Here is a 27,833-nt window from a genome sequence, read left to right on the forward strand (position 1 = left end):
ATTAACTAACCTATATATAACAGTCCTGGTTCCCTAACTACCACTCATGGGGGGTTCCTCTTATTTTGGAGATGCAATATTTAAAAGCTTAAAAGAAAAGTCTTAGCATCGTATCAAATAAATTAGTCAGACATAAGTGCTTGTATACAAATATATCTGAAAATACATCAGTAACCTGTTTGGCTCAAAATAGGCAGCACAGTGGCAGATACCTGGCCATTTCGACTGACCGTAAACAGGAAAACCATGAATGTGTGAGGCATCACACCCACATTAAAGCACACACACACACACACACACACACATTTGGCATATTACTGAAGTAGGTAATTAGGGAAGGTCACCAAGGGAGCACACAAACTCAGAAAATTGTCATAAATACTGTACACTCATAAACAACCGTTTCTCCACCGTTACCGTAAACACAAATATGTAAAAAACAAGACTGGATAATTGAATCTTTCATTTTGCAATCGGCATCATAAATTCTGCTGTTTCCTGAGATGTAGTTTGTGTTGCAAAGGATTTTAGGAAATATGATTCTAAACAGAGTTATATTGTCACGATATCATCAAAAAGAGCATCTGTGTCTTGCAATGAAAAGAAACATTATCCGACGATCCTAAAGCATTAGAAATGTGTTTGTTCTTCCAGGTTCAGAAGAGGGAGATTAAGATGTGCGCGCTGCTGAGGGAGCTCACGGAGAGTAAGATGCAGCACTCTGAATGCCAAAGAGAGGTAAAGACAACAGCTTCTTTATTCCACTAATTGAAATTGTAATGCTCATAATTCATATTAATGTTAACTGTGTTAAAGAACATTTTATTGTTGATTACTCTCTCAAATGTTACTGCGATTTTTATTTGACAGTGGAATTAAAATGTAAACTCAATGTATTAATGTGTAATGCACTTTAGATAATGTTGAGTGGGTTTTTTTGATCCTCGAAATAATATTTTAGTACTTTTTGAATTGATTGTTACTTCATTAATTAAAATATGTTTTTCATTATCCTAATGTGGGTGTTGTGAAGTGCTGTAGGATCTTAGCACTGATCGAGCGGCTCAATTTTATTGCATATTTCCCAGTTGCTGGAAAGAGAGGAGGCTTTGGAGAAAGTGAGCGAGGACAGCGATGAGCCGAGAGCCAAGATGGAGGACCGGAGCAGAGTGTTTGTCCACGTCAACCAGACCAAAGAGAGACTGGAGGCTGATTTGGCCCTGAGCCATGAGAAAGTCCACACCTTGCACCTGGAGGTCCATCTCGCTCTGTCTCTGTGTGTGTGTGTGTTTCTGTGTGTGTGTGTGTGTGTGTGTATGCATAGGTCAGACTTATGCATCAAATTCTGCGGTTGTAAACCAAATATTTAACTGAAGGATGGGCTGAAGTGCCACAATGTATTTGTATATTTACTGTTAAGTGTGTTCAGGTTCGAAGCAGAGATCAGTTCATTCTGCAGTTAAGAGCTGAAATGAAGACAGCTGAACAAAAGCATCAAAGGAAACAGGAACAGGTGGCTGGCTTGTTTATGTCTGTATGTAGATGTGTGCTTTTCCTGTCATTTGTATCTACGTATGTATTTATCAGGGCTTTTACCACTGTATTTATGACTTGTGTTTAAGATTATTGAGTATATTTTCAACTTATAATATTGCTATGATATTGGAGTTTTGATCAATTTTGCGTAAAGTACTATTTCTAAGAGATCACGCCTGTCCATTTTAATCTTGCTACTTTTGCATTCTCCAGCTATGCTCCGTGAGAAAATAAGTTTACGATTTGTTTCCATTTTGGAGTTTTAAATTTGTTTCAGGGCTTATATTCAATTCCAGGTAGCCTGCATGGGTTTTCAACCTGTCTTACTCTTTTTTTGTCTTTTCCTTTGATATGCTGAGGCTAGGTTGAGTGAGCACCCCTGTGTTTTTTTTAGTTTTTTTCCAACAATGACCTGTTTTACACCCACAGAGTTGCACATATCTACTCAAGGGAAGTGCCCAAACCAGCAACAGTTTTGTTCAGTTGGCTACTGAGCAGCTCCATTAGAACTGTGGGAGGTGTAGCACTTTGCTCAAAGGCTCTTCGAAAGTTGGAGCTAAGGAAAGGGGAAATCGTTACTCATTCATGTCTGCCGTGCCCACATTTTCCCAACTGGTCCAGAAACTAAACTGGGAAACTCTCTGACTCGAGCCTGATTCCCTCACTGTTTGGCTGCTGCCGCCCCCTCGCTGCCTTTTCTGTCTGTGTGTGCTTTGTATGTCTACATGAAGTTATTCCATTTCCATCCTTTTCCTCTTTCCTTTTTTTTTTTTTTTTACTCAGGTGGCAGCACTGAAGGTGGAGGTGAGACACTTGAAACACAAGGCCAGAGGACACCAGGATGAGAGGTGTCCGCTTAGCGAAAAGGTCCGAGATATCGAGTGCCTTATCGAGCAGAAAGAGAAAGAACAACAGCAGCTACATGATCAGCTCCGTATTGGTCAGCAACAGGTATGGAAGCATTCTCTCGTCTCCTCTTCACCCTCGCTCATCTCCACCTCCCCTAGAGGAGGAGCTATAGATCAGTTGAACTCTGACTTGGAAGCTGTGAAACAAGCTCTCAAGATTGATGCGGAACGCTGGAGCCAGAGGAGGCGTCCTGCTTCACAGCCGATTGAAGCAGAACAACTCTGAGCTCAGCCAAATACAGAGCAGGCTGAAGTATCGAGAGTCAAAGGCCACGAAGCTCAAGGCAGTTTAAGTCAGCTGCACATAGCCGCTGAGACGGCAAGCCTTTTGTGTGCTCAGTTGTCAATCAGTTGAGCCATGAACCTACAGCAGAACAATCTATTGCATTAATCCACAACAAAAAGAAAAAAACAAAATTGGATGCACTTATGCGTCTGTGTGCGAGTGATCTAAATCACAGTAGACAATCAACTAGTCAGTCTTTTGCCAAGAACAATAAACTGACCCGTTTACAGCAGTCGAGCTTTATTATGTAGTCAACTTAGACACATCCCCGTCTACATCATCTGAATTACCAAACAAGACAAGATGACCCCTCTGTTTGTCAACCTCTCACATCCAATTGGACCCAAAACATGAATAGAGGGGAGAGAAAGACGGGCCGAGAGATTAAAAATAAAAAAATAGAGGAGAATGAAGTTGCAATCAAACGAGGGTCATCTTGGGTAGTCATGTGACAGCCATGAATACTGAAACACCAGGCCACATGAGGGTCAAAGCGACGTGTGTCCTATCATATTTAATGAGGGGCTGTTTGTTTCCTCAAAGCACAAGCTCCTGATTATGGTCACAAGAAAGCCATGGTGTTCCCATGGAGCCTTTTTCATAAGGCCTTTCATCCGGCGACAGAATGAAACGCTAAATCCACCATTCGTGTTTCGACAGCAGTGGATACATTACCAGGAGAGAAATACTGAGGCAGAGATCAAGTAACATTTACAGTTCAGCTGTAATAGGTAAAGTTGTCATGTGACACCCTCCTTTATATTGTGTGTGTGTGTGTCTTTAAAACTGTTACCTTGTGTAACCTTGGATAAAACATTCACCATCACACTTGAATAAAGTCGAGTGTACATGGGCAGTGTCGATGGTTTTAAACAGTCCACGCACATACACCTACACGGCTTGTTCAGTTTTGACTGGAAACTAGAAGATAGAAGTAGATGTTGCCGCTCCATCCTCTCCTCTGCTTTGTGTCTCTTTCCTTTACACGAGCACGTTTTTCTACCGGCGAACCACTGAAATCTAACTAGTTGGCTGTCATTAGTTGTAAACCCTCATGTTCTGATCCAGATTACAGCGGGATTAACGTGGATGAACTCGAGATGAGTGTGAGAGCGGGTTTAACTTTCTCCACCTCTCCCCTTGAAAGGTGAGCTACGGTAGGATTCCTTGTGTAACACCGGGATTAAGCCCGGTTTCACTTCCTGGGTTCCCCTTTCATTACGAGCGGGGTTACTGTAGAGCAGCGCAGTGTATTGCACCATGTTAGACAAACTAGTCGACCACCATTATTTATTTATTTTTAATCACGACGACGTGGCCTGTTTACATAATTAAGGCTTCCTGCTGCTTTTGTCACCAGTTACTTGCAACACATTCACTCTGTAACTCTTCACACACCTGGTGTATCGCACCTAAACGTTAGGGGACTCAAAATGCTGCTTCCCTTAAACATGTAACAATGTTTCGGTCACACTATACCAAACCATCAGACCAGAGCTGTTCCATTTAAATAAACAGCAAAGGTTTATTCTCATCATTTGTGCTTGACTGTACTGTGTTTGCTCTCAGGTGGAGACATTTGAAGGGAAGCTGAAGAAGCAGGAGGTTGAGATGGAACTTCTTCATCAGCAGCTAAAAGGAGCCATGGAGGTGATAAAAGATGCCTGTTTACAAGCCCAGGAGCAGAAAGAAACGGGAGCCATTTTTAGACAAAAGTACACAGCAGCGATAGAGAAGGTGCATAGGGTGCAAGGGCAGGTGGAGCTTTTGGAAGAGGAACTACAGTATTCACAGTAACAGGTATATCATAGCAGTATATTATCATTATTGCATTTTGCTTGTTCTGCACCATGTGAAGAGATGTCATCAGCGATATAACTATTCTAAATAAATAGGCTACAATTCACCCGTTGCCTTAATCACTTTTGTTGTATTGGCAGCTACGAGATTCCCAATTGGCAACGCATTCGCTGAAGGAAGAGCTCGCTGAGATGGAGCAGCGGTGGCTGGAGAAGGTTGGCCAATGGGAGAACGCCCAGGAGGCTTTTGACCAGTTGACGGATGAGCTCCAGGCCGACCAGAATCTGCTGAGAGAGAGTCAACAAACAGCAGACCACCTTAAAGGCCCGGTGGGTTCCTTGCAGGAGCAGGCGGACACGATCAAACAGCAGGCACACGTATACACAACAACAACAACAGCATTTGTTTGTATCAGTCCTAACCTCATGATTTTGGAATATTCCTTTTACTACAACATTTAAGTGTTCTTACGTGAGCTCCCAGGTGCGTGTCAGCTTCATCAATGTTGTGTGAGGGCATGCATGGGCCTTTGTGTGCATGTGTCATTGCGCCCTAGAGTATGCGTGCATGTGTGCACTGGAGCGTGTCACTTAATCTTTTCTCCTTTTTTCTTTCTGTCTGTTTTATATTTACTACGTCAGGCAACAAATGAATCATCTTTATTACGGAGAAATTTAATTTGGATGAACTTAACTGCTGCCGCCAAGGTCAGACGGGCAGAATGTCATTTTAATCCAATCAACTTTAATCTGTTGGTTATAAAAGAGTTAGGCTGCTGAAGAATGGCTGTATCTCAGGCCCTTTATTACACTGGCTAATGACTTTGATTGTGAGGCGCCTATCAAGAGGTTAGGAGTTCTTATGGAGCTTCACGTCCTGCTAATTCTCTACCTCGTGCAACTGTTGGGCTCAGCTCACCCTAAAATCACTGATGTCTTAATTCCCTGTTTACAAGAAAATCTAAATTGAAAGGAAAAGTGAAATAATATCAAATGTATAAAAAAAATATGAAAATGAAATCACGTTTGAGCACAAGTGGAAAAAGAAATGTGACTTATACAGTTATAGTATCGTAACGCGATCTATATTCTAGTCCATTGGTATTCTGACCAGGGAAGAACGTAAAGATGAATACTATAAGATGTGGAATTCCTCTCCTTTCCTACAAAGATGTCCACTTTTGAATGAGTAACATCATTTGCCTCGATAAAGGACAGCAGTTAATCGACAAAGATTGAGGCTGCTGATACATTTAGAAAACACAATGAGCTACAAGGTCTTTTTTTCCAAGGAGACACTCCTTTGTCATTTTGAGAACATTGCTAAGATCTTTAGGTACCCATTGCCGAATGTAGTTTCTCGCGCTAGATTCACTTGTCAATATTATGTTGGCAGTGTTGGAGTTTGTCAGCTGTGCTTACAACATCAAGGCCATGTGTCTCTGTGCTCTGCGACGCAACAAATCAATTCACAAATGAGTGTCGTACATAATGATGTATTTACTTCGTGGCACATCAGTGTCATTTATTAGTAAACCAAAAATGCGTTTCTGTAGAAATGCAATTCATTCCAATTGATACCTTTGGGACTTCTTTTTTTAATCAGTTGTTTGCATTTTGGTGGTTTCCTTTTCAGTGCATGAATGACTAACACCACCCTAGTTATTGCTTGCTTTAATCTTACTATTATTATGATTGTTATTTTTGTTGCTGTTCATTTTTATGACAATGTTGTGTTTGTTTCCATTGTTAGGCCATCATGGTTTATTGTTTCATATGTAGTGCCATTTCCCCTTATTTTCTGATCCCTACATTTGGCTTGTTTAGTCTTCTCTTGTTTTATTTACACCGTTTTAGAATTGCTTTTATTGTTATTGTTTTTGTGTGGACTGCATAAAAACTAGCGACCACTTTGTGAACGCTAATGGGGATCCAAATAAATAATGAATGAATGAAAAAAAAGTCTGCCAAAAAACAAGCAATATTTAGTAGTTCTGTTAGTCCTATGAAATATTAACAATCTTCTTCTTTCTCGCTACCTATCTCACTTGCTCTCTCTACTCATAGGAACTGATGTTGGAGTGTGACCTACAGAGTCATTCTGATGAGGAGTACCTCAGCCTGCTAACACACACAGAGCAGCTGCAGAAGGTGCGGTCATGCGTTGTGCTGTTGTACACTTTAAGGTTACGCATTACAGATGGGCATATTTTCACTGCATATTCGGTACTTACAGTTCCATTCAGCGATAAGACTTGAGGGAACATGTTTTCGATCTACCTATATTCAAAAATAACTCATGTTTCTGACTTCAATTTTGTTTAAGAAAAAAATTACATTGCTACATTCCAGCGCCCACATTTTTGTGTGTGTGTGTGTGTGTGTGTCAGCGCTGCACTGAGCAGGTTGAGCGCCTTGCAGAGTGTGAAAAGGCTATTCTTCAGATGAAGAGCTGGAGAGACAGTAATAACCGAGTCTATAAAACTCTCATTCTCCTCGGCTGATCCCGGTTCCTGTCCTTGTCTCGCCTCTGGTGCCCTTCCCATCTGCCTCCGCCCCCTCCTCTCTCTCATTCTCTTAACAGCCTGCATGCCAAATGGCACACAGTAGCTCACTATATATTATCTACAGATACTAATGAACACAATAATCGATTGAAATCATTATCTATTAATTATGCTTATCTGGTTTACTTTATTCTTATTGCAGATCGTTTTTCTTTCCCTGTATTTATTGGTGCTATGCATTCTATACACAGTCTTTGCTCTGCTCCCCATAGAGCCCAGCAGAAAGCAGGTCTGAGGCAAAGTCTTGTTGCATCCCACCACACAAACATGAGCAATCGCAGCCAGCTGGAACAGGAAGTGATACGTCTGAAAATGGCGGACACCCAAAAGGTATTAAAGTAATGCATATCTGCTGTCCTCTCCTCTAATTTAGAGATAGCCGTGTTATTTAGACCTTTTGAATTAAGTCGCCTCATATACTGTCCTAAAATGTTTGCCTATGCATGCATCTCAGGCTGCGAACATGGAGCTGGAGGTTCAATTCAAGTTCCCAAAGAGGAGTACTCAACCCACCTCCACAGACACCACACACCCACCACTCATGTGATTGTCCCGTGATTGCCTGGCAGAAACAAATTGCCTCGCCATTAATTATTGCACCGAACGTGCCAAGGCTGGTGAAATTGACTCCAATTAAGAGCTCAATGGGACACTAAACATTAAAATTACTCAAAGTGGCAACTGTAGCCTGGCAGAGTGCCAACATTGCTGGCAGTCATAGCCACATCATTCATGCGTGTGTGGTCGAGGTGCACGTGGGAGCATTTGATTTGACACATTAATTTGTGTGTCCTCTGGCACATACAAGTGATAGACATGTCATGCTTAACAAGAATATCATATGCACATGTTGATTTTAATAAACGCACACACACACACACACAACGGTAGAATATTCTCCTCTTGCTTTCAGGTCTTTTCTATTCATTCAGCCTAATGTCACACAATGCGTCATGGTAGGACACAGGCGCCATTTACATCTACGAGCAAGGAGTATAAAATAAAGTGGTCGGTAAGCAGGACTTTCTAATGTGTTTGCATTATGCAGAGTTGACTACTGTATGCCTTCCAAACACCTTGACACAAATAAATCGGACATGATTTTCAAGCTTCAAATGTTCTCCAGCTGCACGACAGAGGCAAACATATATTTATTTTGATGTTTCAGTCAAGGTTTCCCATGGATAAAAGCAAATGTAAGATAGGGAATCAAAAATCAATTAACAAGTTGTCACTCACACACATTTTATGGCAGGTGTGAAAAGCATTCGAGACCCAATCTAGCAAGACGCTTGATCTGAACGAGGCCACAACACCACGTGTGTGTGTGTGTGTGTGTGTGTGCATGAAAACGCAGTCACTTATCCACTATTACTCTTGACCCTTACTTGTACTGCAGGTACGTGTGGCACTTCTCAGACAGTCAGAGGAGGAGCTGAAGGAGGCCAGACGAGAGGCAGCCAGACGGAGCAACGAGCTGGTCGTACAGAGAGCAGAGGTGCAGGGACTTCAGGAAGAGTTACAATTGAGAAAGTGGTGCAGAAGCAAAAAGTTTAATTTAAAGAATTGAGATTTTATCTCACTTCACTGTTTGATACACGCGTCACGCTGCTTTTCTTGTTTGGCAGTGGATGCTATCAGAAGCATATAGGATGCTGGGGAAGCTTTTCAGTGTTCCCTGCCTTTTGTTTTGAGCCAGCCACACTGCTGTTAGCTCAATCAGTTCGCTCAAATTAGCCAGCAGTGGTGCAGCGATGTGGTGATTCGGTTGCTAGCTGTCAGCACGCAATGTTGGCTCAGACACACACACACACGCGCGCACACACACACACTGTAGATAGAGGTTTGATTTAATGGCGCACTGCTTTGGCGGTATGGTAATGATCTAGTTTGTGTGTGTGTGTGTGTGTGTGTGTGTGTGTGTGTGTGTGCGCCTGATGGTGGCCTTTGTAGTAGTGTGGCAGTGCAGGAATGGTGATGGCTGGGTCTCACTGGGCACAGAAATGTCTCATTAAGAATTAACGTACACATCTACGGTCACGCCAGGCAAACACCTCTCATACACACACGCACACAGCCATTTCTCCAAACTCCCACTGCTTTAATTAGCATATACCGGTACACGCTTGCTCTCCGAGGTACAAATATACACACACTCACCTATTGTCCGCAGAGAGATGAATCTGAGGTCTTTCTCTGTGGCAGACAGTGGCTGGCTTGCTCGGTGAACACTGCTCATTAACCAGATAGAGACAGAAGGACAACGCTGTGTAGCTTGGCCTTTGTCTGTGATCAAAACCCATTCCCTCAACTCTACGCTCCACACAAAACCACATATTATTACGCTTTTACCTTCAGCAAATACAATCCAGCAACGTCGAGCCTATTGTAATGCCTTAAGAAGAATAAAGCTGCATTAGTATAACAAAGGGGGCATTGTTTACCTGCATATGGCAGTTGCCTGAATAGACTGGGCGAGGAGTCAGCTTCAGAAATGACTGTTGTGGACAAAAGGCCCTTCTTATTAACATGGAGCCCTTGTTGAGGTACTTTCTGTATTATAAAACAACATCTTGAGTGGAGATGGTTGATAACAGTAGAGCTGGTCTAGGATGGAGTCGATTGTGACAAAGAACAGGTTAGAATGCAGATTGTTAGATGGACAAACACAAAAAGGTACACTGTAAAACAATGAAGACAAAGCGGCAGTAGTCAGTACATTTCAAAGAAAACACCATATTTAAGACTGTTACGTCATTTCAGTACTTATTTCTGTTTTAATGGATGTTATTTGTTTGTCTGTGAAATGACAGAGTAAAAACTTTGCAGCTGATGATTCAATTATTATTTGAACTTACATATGTTCTTGTGTCTATGGTTTATTGTTTTACTTATAAAGTTGTTTGTTGCTGTGAGACGGGTAACATGTTGCATGACTCCTACATTTAACTGGGCGTATACAGGGCTGTACTGTAATTGGGATGTGATGGATATTATATTAGAGGGTCTTTGTGGCCAGCTAGGGGTAATGTCCACGGGGTGAGAGAATCGGAGGATGAGTTGGGAACCAGAGAAGTGTCATATGGATGAGATTGAAGCAGCTGAAGGTAGCTGGATTCAATCAGACTGTGGCAGGAGAGACGGGAAAGAAGAGGCTGATTAAAAAGGAGAGAAGAAAGTCCTGAAACCTGCCACATGGCTGTATGTGTCAAATTGAATGTCACTCTTTGACTGCATGCATTTTCTGTATGATTACCACTTCACTAGATATTCTCTTTCTTACAAAATATTCAGTCCGGAGAGTAAACCAAACACTAAACTGCACTAAGTGGAGAGCCAGTGTGTGTACCATACATACCTTGTATTTACAGTATATATGGGTCATTTGAACTGAATTAACAACTGACTTGTGGCATGATTTTTGAAACTCTTAAGACATATATTCAGACAATAAGTCGAAAAGTTTTGTTCTTAATCAGATTCACAGAAAACTGTATGCCTAATAATCTAAATGGCGGGTTAACTGTTTTGGGAAAATGTTTTTGTAGGGCCCACCTGTGACAATCAAGCAAAGATGTTTGAAATATTCAAATATGGCTGATCGTGTCATCTTACATCTTAAATAAGATGTGTTGTAAGGTTTGCTGTAACGTGAAATAAATGTGATGCTGTGTGACCACAAATGAAATAACGGCATAAACAAAAACACAATATCCATATGTCCACACTTCCACAAAAACAGAAATGTGATATTACCACCACTCTGTGCTGCTGATGTGCATCTGCCTAAAGATGATGAAATCATTATTGTGTGCATGTATGTGTGCAAGTCTGTGTGTGTGTGTGTGTGTGTGTGTGTGTGTGTGTGCGCGCTGCTTTCCAATCTGGATCCCTGGACGCACACGTGCACATGCCTCTCTCCTCCAATTCACCTCTATTACTGGCTATAATCCCATTTCACACTCTATCGATCCCCAAAACTGTTGTTCACCGGAACCAGCAGCAAACACTGCCATTTCTCCCCATCATTTCACTGCCATTGTTCTTTATTACACAAAGAAGCCCCCCTTTTGTCTCAGAGCAAACTTGGCCCTGCTGAAATATGAATTATAAATGTATGGCTAATAAAAGAGAACGGGGGAAAGAGAGAGATAGAGAGATAGTGAGAGAAGGGGATAGAGATAGAGAGAAGTGGTTGGTAGAAACATCAGAGAAAATGACTCCTTTACAAGAGTCTATTGATCAGTTTCTATCAAAGGGGGATGTCAGACATGAGATTACCTGGCAGTTTGAGCATTAGGTGCCGTGTGTTATAGCCCCGGGCCCTTGTACCGCTGCCAGAGGATTGTAAATAAAGCGAAGAGGACAGAGCAAGAGGGGAGTGTATTGGGGTGTATGTGTGTGTGTGTGTGTTGCTCTTTGTCTTTGTTAGTGTTCACTGTTGTGTGCATATGATATTTTTCTTGTGGTGTATTTGTGTGCATGACTGTGTGTGGCTGTGCGCCTGCACCTTTTGGCTTATACCCAAAAGCAGTGTTGCAAGCCCATGAAACTTCAGAAAGAGAGGGAGTGAGTCTTGGGAGGCTTTGGGACGTCTCTCGGGAGCACCTTAGCCCGCTACGAATCCCCCAACAAAGCCAAAGGAAGCCCCTATGAAGCCTTATGAAGCTTTTATGAGGGCCGGGCAGGGCCCAGCCCAGCCCCAACCACTGATTCAGGGTTAGCCGGGTTCTCGTACCCTCTCATGTTAAAGGTTAGCTCCGAGAGCGGGGTAATCTGACTGCAGATCTGTGAATATAAACTGATGCCGTATGATGGGCTTTGTAGCTCTTATGAAGGCATTGAGAAGGGGAGATTAGATTATGAACTAATGTCATACCATAAGTTGTGAAGCCACTATAAAAGGGTCAAGAAAGTAAGAGACCCAAGATCGCATGTCTCATTTCCACTGCATGGTTCGGCTCGACTTGACTCCCTCTTGGTACCAGGTCCTTCTCTCTATTTTGTGTTCCACTGCCGATAGTACCCACTCAGTGTAGGCCAGAGTCTCACCTGATCGCCATATCTACGCAGCATTAAATTACCTGACATCAACTTCAACGCAACATCCGCTGAATCCTTCCATTGGCAGCCAAGCAGAGGAATGCCAGCACTTTGTCAAATGCATGGCATAGCATTCGGCGTAGTTAAAAAATGAATAAATCTGGGTAGAGTGAATAAAAATACAATTGCCGTCACTATTGACGGTAGCATGGCAGGTTTGTGCAAGTGGCAGTTTTCTCTGACCAATCAGTGGTCTAATACCGGCTCGGCTCACTTGGAACTTCGCTAGAGGCGGTCCCAAAAACAAATACCACACACGACTTTTACTAAAACCAAAAAAGAGCGAGTTAAGTAGAGCCGTGCCGCACCATTGTGGGGAAATGCAGCATCTATTTTAAGCTATTAAGAAGAATTGATTGTTGAGAAATCCACAATCCTCTGCGGATCCTCTTGTAATGTGGAAAATGTTGGCAGCATTTGGTCATCAAACCTCAGCTAAACATACCACACATCTTATTTTCTCGAAAGTGAACTCCTGCTGTATGTCTATGTTTGCTGCTTTGTACTTTTGTGTGTTTTCTTATTTTATATAGAAGTGTCTTTTCACTTAATTTAGTGTTTCCGCTGTGTGTGTGTGTGTGTGTGTGTGTGTGTGTGTGTGCGTGTGTGTGTGTGTGTGTGTACAGATAGGAGCGCTTGTGTAAACGGTCAGTCTATGCAGCTAATTGCTCTCTCTGTGGCCTCCCCTGCTGGGAGGTGTCACTGAGGTCACCTCAAAACGAATGCTTTGATTGCGAATTTGATGCCCCAACTCAAGTTTTCTTATTTCTGCCTTATTGATTATTGAGATTCATAAACTCAAAACTCAAACTTTCACCTTGAGATTCAGTGGAATAGCCACGGTAGAGGCCGCATGCGCACACACAAATACAAGTGTCTTTGCATTGTTAAATGTTTAGCAATTCCAGTTGCAGCTTCAATTTCCCCAGGGCTTCAGTTTAAACAGTTTGGATGCTGCAAAATCATAAATGAATCATGGCTTTATTAAATGTAGATTTTCTTTTCTCCTTTCCCTCCATTCTGGTATTGGTTTTAGCCTCCCCCTGTTCAGTCTGTCCCACCACTACATCACAGTGGTGCGTGGCCCGAAAAGCATCACAGCAATACAATAAACATTTCTCCGTTTCACGCACTCAAATACACATGCACACCCACAAAGTCATGGTCCGTCCTGTAAATATTCAACACACACACGCACACACACACACACGCACACACACGCAGTACTCAGGAGCACACCTCTACATATTCAGCACACACACCTCCTCAATATTCGCTAGCCTTGACCACCGATGGCTGACAGTTTATGTTATATTCACTGAATACTGAATATAGTGAAAAGGTTTTAAGAGCTATGAAGAAACATTGACTCACAAAACAGCATACAGAACAAAAAAAAAAGGGGGGGGGGGGGGGGTAAATCCTAAATTTTAAATTCAAACTAAAAAGGGCCTGCATAAGCATACCTAACCAAGGAAGCACTCAATGTGCTAAACTACTAAGTGCAGGACAATGGGGTTTTATTGCATGTAGACGGAGGGGCCGGCTGAACAGGGAATGATTGAAGGGATGCAGTCGGGAGTATGAGCTCATCTGGCTTGCTCAAGGTAAAGAGTGCCATCTATTGATCAACTCGGGGAGCGCGCTTTTATGTCTCAACAACAGGGCTGCCGCTTCGTCTAAGTGCAAGCAGTGCAATACTTTCACTTCTGCCTTCTTTCAGCGCTTCTTCTGTGGTCGGAGTGCGTTTTTGCTTTGAAGGTGGCTCGCGGTTCATATTTTGATGCTGAATTTGACGCGACATCAAGAATCACCTCCGTGTATTCAAGTTTTGCAAATCATTCTTTAAAACCTTTGTCTGCTGGAGCATGTAAGTTACTGTATATAAATGCATGTGTTCCGTGTTTCTTTCTTTAAATGAATGAGACAACAAAATGAACTCAGCCTCAAGATCTGACATTACATCTGACAATATAATGTCTCATTTAGAACGTATATTTTTCTTCTGTCGCGTGGCCGTTTGAATACTCTTTAATGAATCTTAACCAGCAGGTCTGAAGTGAACTGTTGCTCTTCGTCTCGCACGTGCCTGCCCCTGTCGTTCCTCTCTCTCTCCTGCTCAGTGGAGGAGTTGGCAGCGCGTGCAGAGGAGGCGAGGCGGATGGAGGGCTGCCTGAATGAGGGAAAGCTAGCAGAGGAGAAAATAAGGTAAGAAGGGAGAGAGGGAGAGAGGGAAAGCAGCTTCCTCTCTTATCCTATTTCCCATGGTCCCCTGTGTAAACTCAGTAATCAAAAACATTTCGCTTTTTCGCACGCGGCGTACAGTAGTATAACTGAACATGTGTTGAACAGAACAGCCCTAAGCTCTAAATACGTGCATTGTTTCAGAAAGTCTTCAAAGCAAAACGCCTAACTTTTTATTATTTCTGAAGATTTGGATATCCCAGCGGGAAAATGAACTTCTGCACCCGAGTGAATCGAACAAATGTGAAAATGTGTGTCGATGGGCCGCGGTAGGTAAGCAGCTGTTAGGTCGGGGAGTTCAGAGTTGAGCGGCGAGACCCCCGGTTGACCCCTGTGTGGCACCAGAGCTGCGGTGATGACATCAGCAAGCATGTATCACCCAGTGGAGTGTGTGTTTGTGTGCGTCTGTTTGTGCGCACATATCTGCGGTTGTGGCTTTGGCTTCCACGCGACTTCACTGCAACGGTCTCATATCGGGAGTTTCATGGTTAAGTTGAGCCATGGAACATTTTCATCTTCAACCCACAATTTCGAACTCTGCATGGAGACTTTATATTATGAATTATAACGTTTTATTACATTTAAATCAATTTTAGGTCGTGAATGGTAAAGCAATCGCTGTGTCTGCATATTATATCCATTTGCAGAATCATGCTGTTTACTGCTTAATAACCCAGTATTATCTAATAACTGCAAAGACATGAAAGGTTTTTAAGCAACAACGCCACACTAATGGCTTCCATCTGTGCTGTGGGAAATCCCCTCCTTTCTCCACAGGATGCCTCCTCTCTTCCTTTCCTTTCTCTCTTCCACTCTGTGCATCTGATCGTGTGTTCTCTCCATGGGCCGATCTGTCAGGCATTTTCTCTCCTTTTGGTTTCGGCCGTTCTGCTGCAGCTTTTACCACCACTGAGTTACTCTGTTCGTTTCAACTTCAGCGCTGAAACATGGAGTGAATTAATCTGTATATTGAGATAAAGTGTCATTTATTTGGATATATTTTAGAATGTAAATATATATGTTACTGATTTGAAAATATAATGATCATTGATTTATGAATACTGTACTTTTCTTTTAGACTAAGCTTTTGTCCATCTATTAAAAGATTTAAAAGAAAACAACTTAAATGATTCGACAATTGGTTGATTGTTGAAAGAAATGAACTGGCAACAATTTTGATAAATCATTTAAGTGATTTTTCTGAAGTAAAATTGCCAGATATTCTTCCAGTTTTCCCTAGAAACTAAATGGAAATACCTTTTGAGTTTTGGACTGTGGGTTGGACAAAACATGTCATTTGGACAAATCACTTTGAGTTCTGGGAAACTGTGATGGACAGTTTTCACTGACGTGTTATAAATTAAGTGATTCATTGATTGACAGAAGACAAAACTCAATAATAAAAACAATTGACAGTTGCGGCCTTAAAAAAAAAGTAGAATCCAGTAACTTGTGATAGGTCAATGTTTTCGGCAGTCAATAGCCTAAATCAATAACTGAGAAAAATAACAGATGATGTACAGAGGGAGAGTGGTAGATATTGACATGTGCATCATTTATTGGGTATTTTCTATATGTGTCAATTTAACACAAATGCCATTAAAAACTAATGGTCAAATGCTGACTTTGTGATCTTTCACTGCACAGTCATTCTTTTTTATTTTACTGTAAAATCTACAATACACTAACTTTAGTTCACTGTCCCAAAACTTTTGCTTGAAATATGTTTAACATTCATTTTTCATTTGCTTTTAGAGGTTCGGGTCAAGAGTAGGGCTGGTTTGTTTTGGTGCACGTGTGTGTGTGTGGAGAAGGTCGGTCGGGGTGTTGAGGCTCACTGAGCGGCCGAAGCGAGGCTGTGGAGGGAGGTTTGTGGAAATGGTAATCATTTGTCGTATTGATCTCGCTGTAGCCAGGGCAGCTGGCACACACAAACTTGCTCGCACACGTGTACACACACACACTTGCAGACACTAACTGACTCACGTACACACAGACGCACAGTTGCGTGGCAGGAATAGACCCCCTCATATTGATCCCCTTCACATTCCCTTAGCTCGGCTGCCACACACACACACACACACACACTCTCACACTTACTGGGCCTATTTAAACACTCCCACAGATCTTGATTTTCGAGAAAACTTCATATTGAATTAAATACTTTCAATGTGTTTGTCTTTAGGATGGTTTATTGTAATAATGAATGTGAAAATATTTAAATGACTTTTAAAAAAAATGCATCCAAGATATATCACGAATTCTTTTAATTGAATTGACCTTATTCTAGTACAGAGATACATTTAATCGTTGTGTTTGTGTGTTCAGGTCAATGGCTGTGAGGCTGGAGACAGAAGTGGCAGAGCTGAGGAGGAATCTTCAGCAGGCTGTCGATCACAAACTGGAGGCGGTGCGAGAGAAACGGGATGCCGTGGAACAGGTAAATGAATGCACACCAGACCTGAGTGACACAGCCTCTGCAAATCATTCTGAGCGTTGCTTTTGAATTGGCTTGGAGCACAGCGCAGGTGAGGTGTTTGTCATCTGAACAATTCTAAGATACTGACAGAAAGCTCTTCCAATTTTACCACTTAACGCCACTTAAATGTAATCATCTAACCCTTCTGGCCAGTAGCGTATTGATTTTTGTAAGTGACCCTACCCTTTTTATAAGGTGGGTCCACTGTACGGCATAAACAGGTAGACTAATAAGCACATGTTGAGGTTTCCTCCTCGTTTCATGCCCTTCCTCTCCTCTCCTTCCCCCCTCTTCTCTCTCCTTCTAACACCCCCCGCCCCCTTACCTTTTTGATGATTAGTGGCATATATCCGGTGCTAGAGCCTGGATTATCTTGTCCAAGAGAAGGAGGGGGTGTGTGCGGGACCTAAACCTGGCAAGGTGATTTGGAGCATTAATTCCTGGGTGTAATATTCCCTGATATTCCCTAATGTTCTGGCTGGGAGCGAAGGGGGAGGGCGTCTCAGGGGAGAGCAGTTGTCAGAGCTGAGCCGCCGCTGTACAAAGGCAGAATGGATAATTAAGGGTAAAGCCAGGACGGGGAACTGATGTTCATTTAGATTCGACAAACTTTGAATTCCGTCCTAAGCCCCTGTGCACAGTCCTGCTCTCTTGGATCTTGATTTAGCATTTTGTTCTGATACTTACTCTTCTCTTTTCTCCCTTCTTTTTCTCTCTTCATTCTCCTGTTCTCTCTCCCTCTCTTTTCTCACCCTTTTCCTCCATACCTTTTCCCAGTCTCTCCATTTCTCTCTCTTTCACTCGCTCTTCCTCACCTTACTTTTTCTTTCACTCCGTCCTTGTGAATAATGCAGCCCACATAGCATGGCTCTCCTTTTTTTCCTCTTAACATTAGTGCACCAGGGTTTGACAATGGTGATCGCCCAGGGCCAGTAAGACACTGACTTAGGCCAGATGATTGGTCAGTCAGTAGCCAAGCCAGTGCTTGCGAAGAGTTCTTGAAATATATCTCAACGGGTAAAAATGCTTTCATGTCGGCCTTTGCTGTGTGACTGCTGAGAGAGTCGTGGGCTTCCACTCTGACTTTAGTTTGGCTCAGGTCTGGGAGGGATCATTATGCGCATGGACCTCTTGTGGTTGAGGTGATTCCCAATTTTTGAAACACCTATTTTATTACATTTATCATACTGCTCCTTGCTCCTCTTTACGGGATCAGGGCCGCAAGCGTTTCCGGTAACCGGCTCGGCTAAAAACAAGCCTTGCCTCATGTCCAGCAGGCCACATGTTGGCCTTTGTTGTGGCTCAAAAACTGACATCCATAGAAAAGGTTTGGCCTCATTTTAAACCAGAGCATCTGCAGATTCATTTAATTTCCTTCAAGTTAGTTACAATACAACACGACTAAATCCCTGTTGTTGTTTTTTTTGTTTTAAATCTTCACCACCATCTTGACTGTAAGGCAGCCGGGGGGGATAATTAAGTGAGTTTCAACTCTCCTTTGTTTGGGAGGGAAGATGGAGACACAACTGGCTCAGATCTGCACTCTACTTGCGTGTACTTTTCTAGCGTATTCCCACATTTGTAGGAAACTGTTTGGGTGTGTGTGTGTGTGTGTGTGTGTGTGTACTTATCTGCATGCGTTTGAATACGTGTCTTCTCTGGCATGCTCTTTCACTCAATCCATTACACTTCCCCTTTGCGTTCTTGCTGTGTTCCATCATTTCAACAACAGATGGGCTTTTCAATGAATCTGACTCCAAACAGTGTTTAAACACCACTGTGATGGCCCTTCTGACTGTGACTCCTTCATTAGGTCTCAATCTCTGTTATTGACCAGCAGAAGATGAATTATCCGCTGGTGAAAAAAATCAAAGGGTTTGAAATGGTAAATGGTACACTACAGTGGCCTATAGAGGAAATCTATATTACAAATTGCCTCAGTGCTCAGTAGCTGAACCTCAGATAGCTCTGTCTTTCTCTCTGTGTGTGTGTGTGTGTGTGTGTGTCATTGTATACACAGTGTGTATATGTGTGTGTTTGTTTTATGTGTGTTGCATGCAAAGTCTTGTTTACGTTTCCCAGGTTTGTTGAATGTTTCTTTTCTGATATGAAGAAAAGGATTTGGAAGTTATCTGCCAGTCAATTTTGTGCTTGCATGTTTTGCCGCTCAGCATGCGCGGGTACACACACAGACACACACACTGACTTCACTTGATCCTGTCCCTCTGCATGAGTCCAGTTCAAATGCGAGTTGTGGTCAACATGAGGCGTGTTTTTGTGACTGATCAGATCAGCCCTCACTCCTTACTCTGTCTCTCTCTGACACACACACACACACAATCACAGTCATTAGTGTGTTTACCTCAACTTCTCTTAGCATGGAGTAAACGGTTTCAAACAGCTTTAATGAGGATTTGCAGGGAAGTTTTCAGATAGCAAAAGTTTATAAGCATGTTTTCATTCCCATAAAGTTTTTACGACGATTGATGTCATCCTACAGAAGTACAATTAGACAGTAGCTTGTAATCATTCCTAGTCAGCAGGGCGCCTGCCTAGTGATTAGAGAGACGATCCTGGTCGCTGCTTAACTTGAGCAAGAAGCTGTTTTATTGGTTGACAAAGAGAAATGTAATTTGATCCATTTTTCTTCACCACTCCACAACTGATAGACGATAGATAGTGATTTAGCTTCCCAGCGTTGCAGTTATCTAATCATTTTTGACACATACTTGCAGGTATCAATCACAGGCAAAATTGTTTTCATTTGAAATGTGGCGGTGCAATCATGAGTGTGCAGTGTTTTTTTCATTTTCTTGATGCTAACGTTCCCATCTGGTCATTGATCTCACTCGTTATACCTGATAGAAGCCCCAAGCCTGGCTTAATTAGCTTAAAATTACCCACACTAGATCACCGTTTTTACACACACACAGACAGACAAATGAAACTCATTTGTTTAGTTGATGAATAAAGAGAAGTGTCTGACTGTTTCACCATGGAATGGCCTTTGTATTTGTTCAATGTGTGTGTGTGCATGCGTGTCCTTGTGTCCCATCACCCTCAAACACCGTTCATTAAGCTACAGTCGTGTACGTAATTCATCTGAGGGACGGGATGGACAGTCGAGCAGACGCGGCTGCTGTTGTTCTTGTGTTGTCTCTATGACTTTCTGTGCCCCTCTTAGCTGTCACTCTCTTTCTCCACCTCACAGGTTGCTGTATGCAAAAGATCATGAGGGGCATTTAATATTTAGCAAAGGAAGCGGGAGAGAGAAAGATGTGGAACAGGTGCATAGATATTAAAGGTTCTCTCTCAGTAGGCTTGGCCAATGGTTTCTATTTCCACATCATCCAATGGGGTATATTCAGGATCGCCAGGGGGCAACAGTGTGGCTCAGCCTCTGTTGTCCCCTTTGAAATGCTTGAATCTTGAAGCGTTTTGCAGGCAATACAGTTAGTAATGTAAACATTTATACAAGTTTAAAGTCTAAACATTCGATTCATCCAGCAGTGTTTCCTCTATTCAAATTATTTTTAAAAGTCTATGTGTCTGTGCTCAGCACAACAATTCCATCATAACCAAAGCTAGTGCTGCATCAAATAGTTCAACGCTTCATTCATAACGTTGACATTCAAGTTATTACTAATAACTTACAGAGGCATTGTGCGCAATAGTCCACCTTCTCTCCGTCACTCTCTCACCCACACAGCCAGCGATGCGGCGCTCCAACAGTCAACGTTTATTCAAATAACTTCAATGTAATCATCGCACAATTCACATTACGTTTTTCATGGAAAGTCATTTTCTGCTTCAGTCCAAAGGCTTTTTAACGGCGTTTAGCCTTTCAGAAAAAAACACTTTCACTGCGACTAAAAGCTCCCGCTTGCAACAGTGAGGCCCGGACCTGACGGAGCGCTCTAGCACCAATCCTACAGCACCACAAATTAGTACATTCATGTAACCACCACAACACAAAATCATTGCATTCCCAATTTTTTGACGACAGACATTCAAAGCTTCATTTGAAGACCTACAAAAGTGACGTTTTGACACAGCCCTATCCATTGAGTTACCTTCTCACATGTTTGCTGAGCAGGCATATGGAGAACAGAGATGCTATAGTTCGCTCCATGGACAAGAGATGGCAAATTGGTTTGTAATGAAGGATTTTGAATTCCCTGGTCAGTCGTGCTGATTAACGGGGCTCGGCAGCTCCACCAGAAACGTATCTAACTGCACAGCACAGCAGATTCTAAGCATCTTATGAATGAGCGTATGAACAAACTTGTCGATCATTCCTTCAATGGTTGATATATAGTCCGATCGCTGAACACACTTCTCTCATTCTCAGGTCACGTTTAGTTTAGCTTCATATAACGCTTTAGAGACAATCTATCACTTAGAGTTCAGACTCTTCACTTTTGTATACCTGTGTTTGAGACGTTGGTAAAGGGAACTTGTATAATGGGTGGAAATACAAATGCGTAGGATTGCTGCTATTGTAATTACTCAAGGCCATCCTTTAATCATCTCACCTTAGCTGCAACTTTAACTTGACTAAAATCCTATTCACAGGTTCTGAAAGAGCTGTTTAGTATCACTAATGATGTCTTTGTCATTGTCAGTCTCAGAAGCAAAGAATAAAGACTACCGATGAAAGCAGGTTTATTCTTCTTTTCAGCATTTTGCCACAGCAGCACTTTTATTAAGTGATTTGTTTTAGTAAACCTCATGACCCACTTCTCATACAAAGGCTGCTCTCTAAGAGAACATGTGAATAGGATGATGCTCACTGATAACCCTGCATTTCTGAGTTGTGGCCTCCTTCACTGTACTCTAAAGTGAACTAAGGGCCTTTTAAGAAGAGATCGGCCATGGCACGTTGTGTGTGTGTGTGAGAGAGCAGAAATGGTTTCCTACAATTCAATCATGTAGCGGAAAATAATAAATAAATGCTTTCCCACCTATACATTATTTTATATTCCAAGATTCTATTAAGGTGCAGGAATAACAACGCGGCTGGTAGTGTTTTTCCAAACTCTTGCTGCATTAGCTCATCACTAAACAATGCAGCAACAATAAAAACCTAAAATTGTTCTTTTGTGCTGCTGCTGTCAGTCCAGGTGACCAGGGATGGTCACCTGGACAACTAAACATCGGAGAGTCTGCCTGCTCACCACTGTTTGCATCTTTTTTTTCCTCCAGGAATCCTGCTGCAACCTCAAGAACTGGCTAGTTCAATGTAATGCAGAGTCAGGTTAATAGGTTTGGTGTTGTTTGAACGATGCAAGTGCTGACATGATGACTGAATTTAGTACGATATCAAAAAAGAACTCGCCTTACTTTCAGAAACTAGAAGAAAGCAAAGTTCTTGGAAGTTAAACGTCATTTAAAACAATTATTCTTGCAATGAATTTGAATGCAATATAAAATAAATAAATGCAAATGAAATGCTGTCTAAAATTGGTAATGTTACGATTAAATTCAGAAACTGTGTGATCCAAGGCGAGGTAAAGAGCACTCCGAATATGTGCAAATGTATGGACACATGACAGTCTGCACCCCAAAACACAGCCAGAGTCTCCTCTATATTTTAGAGTAGCACAGGATAGATGTGGTGGCTTCCTCCAGCTGGTGGGTGAGAATCTTCTACCAAGGCCGGTAATGTAGTTGTGCTCACGCAGGCTACACACAAGATAGGGGACTTCAATGATGGGAGCCTTTGATAAACAACCCAGCAGCATGCGTAGGAGAGTGTGTGATAAAAAAAAAGGACTCTGGGAAAGGAGTGAGGCCATGCAGCAGCAGACGAAGGTAATTAAAGAAGCCATCATCAGCATCATTAATATGCTAGATCTGCTGTGGCCCACTGACTAGTCTAATGGAGAACATGTCATCATCGTCACCATTAGGGACACACACCAACATACGCACATGGTCTTAATGTTGGGTCACGCCATGATTATCACCATTAAGCCTAGAGTGAGAAGACCTGCTTAGGGAGCCTCATTCTCTCCTGCCACCTACGAGCACATGCACACATACAGTGTACTCACACACACACACACACACACGCCTGTAGATCTTTAATTCAGACCCTGTGAGTGATAAGTGTGCATATTTAAGTGATGTCAGGCCTGTTGGGTCTTTTAATTAGACAGAATGAATGAATGTTTTATAAAAACGTGTTTAACAATAAATGTGTTCATTAATTTGATGAGAGGATGTGCTCTGATGAGTTGAGTGGAACAGAGTACCGGCTCGTATTCAGCTCTGGCGGTTTGATGGTGATGGTAGCAACAACCAGTCCCTCATCTTCATATTCCTCTCTTTCCCAAGAAAAGTTAACTTTGAGTTAAGTTTATCCCACGGCCTTGGACAGCTTGGTGTGTTTGAGTCCTAAAGCTGATGTGCAATGTGATACTCGTCCACAGCTCCATGAAGAATAGAAAAGAAGGAAAATCCATTAACTGCTTAAGTCCCCACACAGTTTTTATTTATTTTTTTGGCCTGCAGGTACACTATGAGGTTTGTCATAAAAGTTCATTCAGATGTAGAAGTTCAGAAAAAGATTGCACCAAGTCCATATTGTTTCTATTGTCAATGAAAAGTCTGGGCTGTGGACTGGACAACTCTGCGTTATTTTTGACAGAGCAAACAAATCAAAATGACAAAAACTGTTGCAGCAGCTGATCCCACATCCTTCACCAGCACTGCAGTGGTAAACTCATATTCTCTAGCATAGACCTGAAAGGACCAGTGGTATCGCCCGACTTGGTTAGTGTGTCCCAAATGCATTTTGTTGCCCCTTTTAGCCCCCATCATCTGCTAAAATATTTGCGCAACAAAACCAATCTAAATGTTAAGCAGGTATGCTACTTTACTCCTCCCCCTGCCTGCAATTGCACCTCCTTTGTGCCATTTTCTCTAAATGTCCGTCCCGCTCTCACACTCTCCCCCTCTTCCTCACACACCCTTTCACTGCCTCCCTTGACACCGGCGGAAACAGAGTGATGGTGCGTAATTTAGTCCTAATCACAACATCAGACTTGTGCTGCGATTTGCATCCCTCCACCAGCCGAGCCAGTCAGACGGTCAGGAGAGAGACGTTAATGTGGGACCACAGGTAATTACTGTCATTACAGCGCAGATCCCACCAGCGTGTGCGTGAGTGAGCGTGTGCACGCTCACGCGTGTGGAGGTGTGTGCAGATGCGGTGTGAGTTTTGTGGTGTTTTGAGCTTTTGAATGGTAGGGTTTTGATATTTCTGTGTATATAATTACTATTGGAGTATTAACGGGTGGTTTTGGGCGACATAAGGACCTCCTTCACGTGAAGATGTGTCCGTGCATGACATGAAACAGGGTATCCACAATATGTATTCCATTGTTGACACATGCAATTACAACTGATGCCCTGACTGAGTTTACTCTTCAAAATTAAATGATTTGCTTGGTGTAATTTCATTGTTACTTCAGTTTGTATTTATTGCTTTATTGGCAAAAAACATGCAGCCCTTCCTTATTCTGATTGAAGTTAAAAGTCAAATCTTTCATCATGTTATTCAATTTGAATCATTGATTATATGCCGCTGTCGTCTTCACAACTTCCTATCATATGTGAAGCAGCCTATTCATTTGTGTCGTTCTCTTCTTGAATTGCACATTTATTATCTCACATTCATTTGACATGTGGGAGGTTGCTCATGTTGCTTGTCTCACAGACAAACTCAAACCTTTCTGTTTTTCTTTTTTGACTACAATCTGACTTTACTGAAAGTCACCTCTGCATGACAAACCTCATGTCAGCCGGGTGGCGTTAACCTAAATGTCCTCAAATACAAAGCAAGTGTGTGAAGTATGCAATCGATTTCACCAGCGCTGCAATGCATCCTTTCAGCCAACGTTTGTATCAAGTATCAGAACTCTGGTGCAGCATTTGCTCATTTAGCATTTTTTTGTTTCATTTAATGTCGCAGCAAATTGTGATACTACATTGCACATTTTGCTGCAATAATACAGAAGCAAAATATGTCACGTTTCTGTGAGTTGTTGCGCGAATTTCGCTTCTCTTAGATACAGTTGTACATGTTATTTTCCCTTCAACCTTGCGGTGCACAGGTGACCGTGCTGTGGATGTGGCCTGTGGGAGTTTGACTTACAGTGCATACTGACATAATCCCCAACAATCACTGGATCAACAAGCACAGACAAAGTTACAGACTTTATGAGCACTACAGACAATTCGTCTCTGTTGTATTTGTCATCTTGATGGTTCTCCGCTCTTCGCTGTGTTGTCCTGTTTCAACTGAAGTCGTTTGATGAAATGAAGGCTCACTTCTTTGATTACTCCTGCTTACTGTTTTACAGTCCGCTCAGCATCTATAGGATCAGCTGTCTTTCACATCTAACTCTGCGGGGTTTTTAAGACAAACATCAGCGGGAAAATATGTTGGTGTACGTTTGGCATTCAACGAACACGCACACAGTACATGATTCACCTCGCACAGCAGTTGATATTTTTGACATTTTGGGTTAATCGTATGACATTTTTGGAATCCTTAAATCATGGCCCACATATTGGAAACTTTTTTTCATGTTTTCCCAAGTCTTTGTGGGAAAAATGGTATGGTATATCAATGTGTTTCCATGGCGATAAGGGTAATGTGTCAGGGTCCTGAGAGTTTAGGCCTGGAAAGGTCTTGACTGATAAGCAGAACGAAAAAGTCAGCAGTTTGGCCAGTGCCATCCCATCCCTGTTTTCACCCCTCACCCGTCTCTTCTCTCCAATCTCGTCCTCAGTCTGCTTCTGCTCTCCCCATCCTCCATCTTTCCTGCTTTGCACCTGCTTAATACCTAACCCTGTTATTTATACCTGCGTCTGCAAATGCCATCTCTTTCATCCCCCATTATTCTCCATTTAACTGTTTTTTCTTTTCTTGTGTTGCTATTAGGCTGTATTTCTGACATTTATTTTCACCCTGTCATTGCGTCCCATCTGTTAGAGCCCCACTTATCCCTCTTTTGAGTGTAGAGTGAGAGACGTAAACCCATATCTGGAGAGCCAGCGTTAGAAGTTTATATCTTCCATGAAAGAAAGTTATGTTTTTTTTAAGCTGTAAAAACATCTGGTTTAACTAATGCACATTGAAACAATGATGGAGTGAATGTTCCAGTTTCTGTTCATCACGAATCCAGTCAGATAATAGATGGTGGGTTTTTAAAGTTAGGAAATAACTATTTTATTGAAAAAAAAACATTACTGTATGACAGCTTGCGTTGTGATCGGTAATCTTTGACTGAATTGTAGGTGGACGCTCTCCTCTCGGAGGGGGCGCGGTCTGACCAGGCAAACCTACGCCATGAGAGCCAGCTGGTCATGACTAACGTCAACCCTTGGATTACTGAACAAAAGTAGGACCACACTTAACCCTGTGATGTGTTTTTTATTACGAATTCAATTCGTTTGTTTTCGAAAAAAACAGTTCCCAGTACCTTGCCTGCTTTTTATTTGATATGGGTTTTGTACACTGTAAAGGCGATGACCACTGAATAAATGTTAAAGTAACACTACTACATTATTAAGGTAAAAGATGCTGTGTAACTGGTGGGTGTTTGTGTCCTTAAAAAAGCCTTATTTGGTTTAGTTTTCCACTCGGTAACATTGACATGTCAAAGTCTTTCTTCTCCTCTCAGGGCTTCCAGCGAGAACCTCACTGCCCGGATGAAGGCCCAAAACAAGGTGCTGCTCATCGTCACTGAAGAGAAAGAGTGAGTATTTGTTATCTACCCTACTGTTTCAATTCGTGAATTTTGGTTTGTCTCTATGTGTGTGTGTGTGTGTGTGTGTGTGTGTGTGTGTGTGTGTGTGTGTGTGTGTGTGTGTCTATCCTGTTCAGTATGTTTGTTTACTAAAGATGGCTAAAGATGGGGGGTTAAACAGCACAGCAAACCGCTATACCTGCAAACTGGTGATTATTTTGTGTGTGTGTGTGTGTGTGTGTGTGTGTGTGTGTGTGTGTGCGTGCATACGTGTGTGTTTTTGTGTGTAGTAAGTGTTTCTGTGCATGTGTCTGAGTGATTCGGGTGGATTCTCTGACATGCTCGCACCTGGCCCTCATTCTGCATATCTGCGCCATCATGACTCACGCACACACACACGCACACACATTGGCATGGGCGTGACATCTTCCTTTTTCCAGAGATCAAAGCGGTCCAGCTGTCTTCTGTCATCCCACCCCCTGTGGTGCCTCCCTCAGCCCCGCCCAGCACCACCATAACCGTCTGTGTCTGCTGTGTTTCCCCTCGCTCTCGTTCTTAAGATACAGTGTGTGTGTGTGTGTGTGTGTGTGTGTGTGTGTGTGTGTTTGGTTAACGTTTTTGCTATGGTAACCTGTAGCAAAGTATTTTTACACCAGGAACACACGGGCTACGTGAAGTTAGAGCAATAGAATGTTTCTTACATACACACAGGAACTCCCTCAACATAATAAAACATAACATGTCTACATCTCCTCCCATTAAATAAAAGTTTCATGCTTCTGATTTGTAATATAGTAGTACAATAAACATCAGAATTACAACTTGTTTTAATAGTTCTGGATACTAAAATAAATAGCCACAAGGGTAAGTAATAAATGGCTGCTGAAATATATACAGTGTTTCATTATAATAGATCATGAAGTGTGTGTGCGTGTGTGTGTGTGTGTGATAATGTCTGAACTGCTAGTTAAATGCTCTCCTGGAAGCAGAGCAACACAGACACCATTGCCGTTGTGTGGCGGAATATTTAGTCTCCCATGTTAACTAGAGACTCTTGATGATAATAGGTGTCTGTTTCGCTCTGTGTGTGTGTTTCTCTGTTCAATTTTGTCTCTGCGTCTCCCTGGTTACGTCGGGCATCTTCAACACT

The 27,833-nt window shown here is 42.3% G+C and overlaps 2 protein-coding genes across 2 annotated transcripts in view; both read left to right on the forward strand.

Moving 5' to 3' along the window:
• LOC306794305 (uncharacterized protein) overlaps nt 1–4,527 on the forward strand; it is a gene marked incomplete at its 3' end in the record, with an annotated part of 50,188 nt that extends 45,661 nt beyond the window's left edge. Inside the window, exons 8-11 of the mRNA XM_079292342.1 lie at nt 655–738; nt 1,089–1,256; nt 2,320–2,487; nt 4,300–4,527. Coding sequence (XP_079148468.1) covers nt 655–738; nt 1,089–1,256; nt 2,320–2,487; nt 4,300–4,527 — 648 coding nt within the window. The remainder of the gene's footprint in view (nt 1–654; nt 739–1,088; nt 1,257–2,319; nt 2,488–4,299) is intronic.
• On the forward strand, nt 2,406–26,696 carry LOC306794306 (uncharacterized protein; the record flags this gene model as incomplete). The annotated part of the gene is made up of 10 exons (XM_079292343.1): nt 2,406–2,487; nt 4,300–4,530; nt 4,671–4,859; nt 6,597–6,680; nt 7,309–7,426; nt 8,496–8,594; nt 14,323–14,407; nt 16,772–16,883; nt 26,232–26,335; nt 26,618–26,696. Exons 3-10 carry the CDS (start codon nt 4,722–4,724, stop codon nt 26,694–26,696), a joined length of 819 nt encoding a protein of 272 aa, XP_079148469.1. The 5' UTR covers nt 2,406–2,487; nt 4,300–4,530; nt 4,671–4,721.
• Between the last annotated feature and the right edge of the window lie 1,137 nt (nt 26,697–27,833).

This window comes from Melanostigma gelatinosum, assembly GCF_949748355.1.
Source record: "Melanostigma gelatinosum genome assembly, chromosome: 20".
In the NCBI taxonomy this organism is placed as follows: domain Eukaryota; kingdom Metazoa; phylum Chordata; class Actinopteri; order Perciformes; family Zoarcidae; genus Melanostigma; species Melanostigma gelatinosum.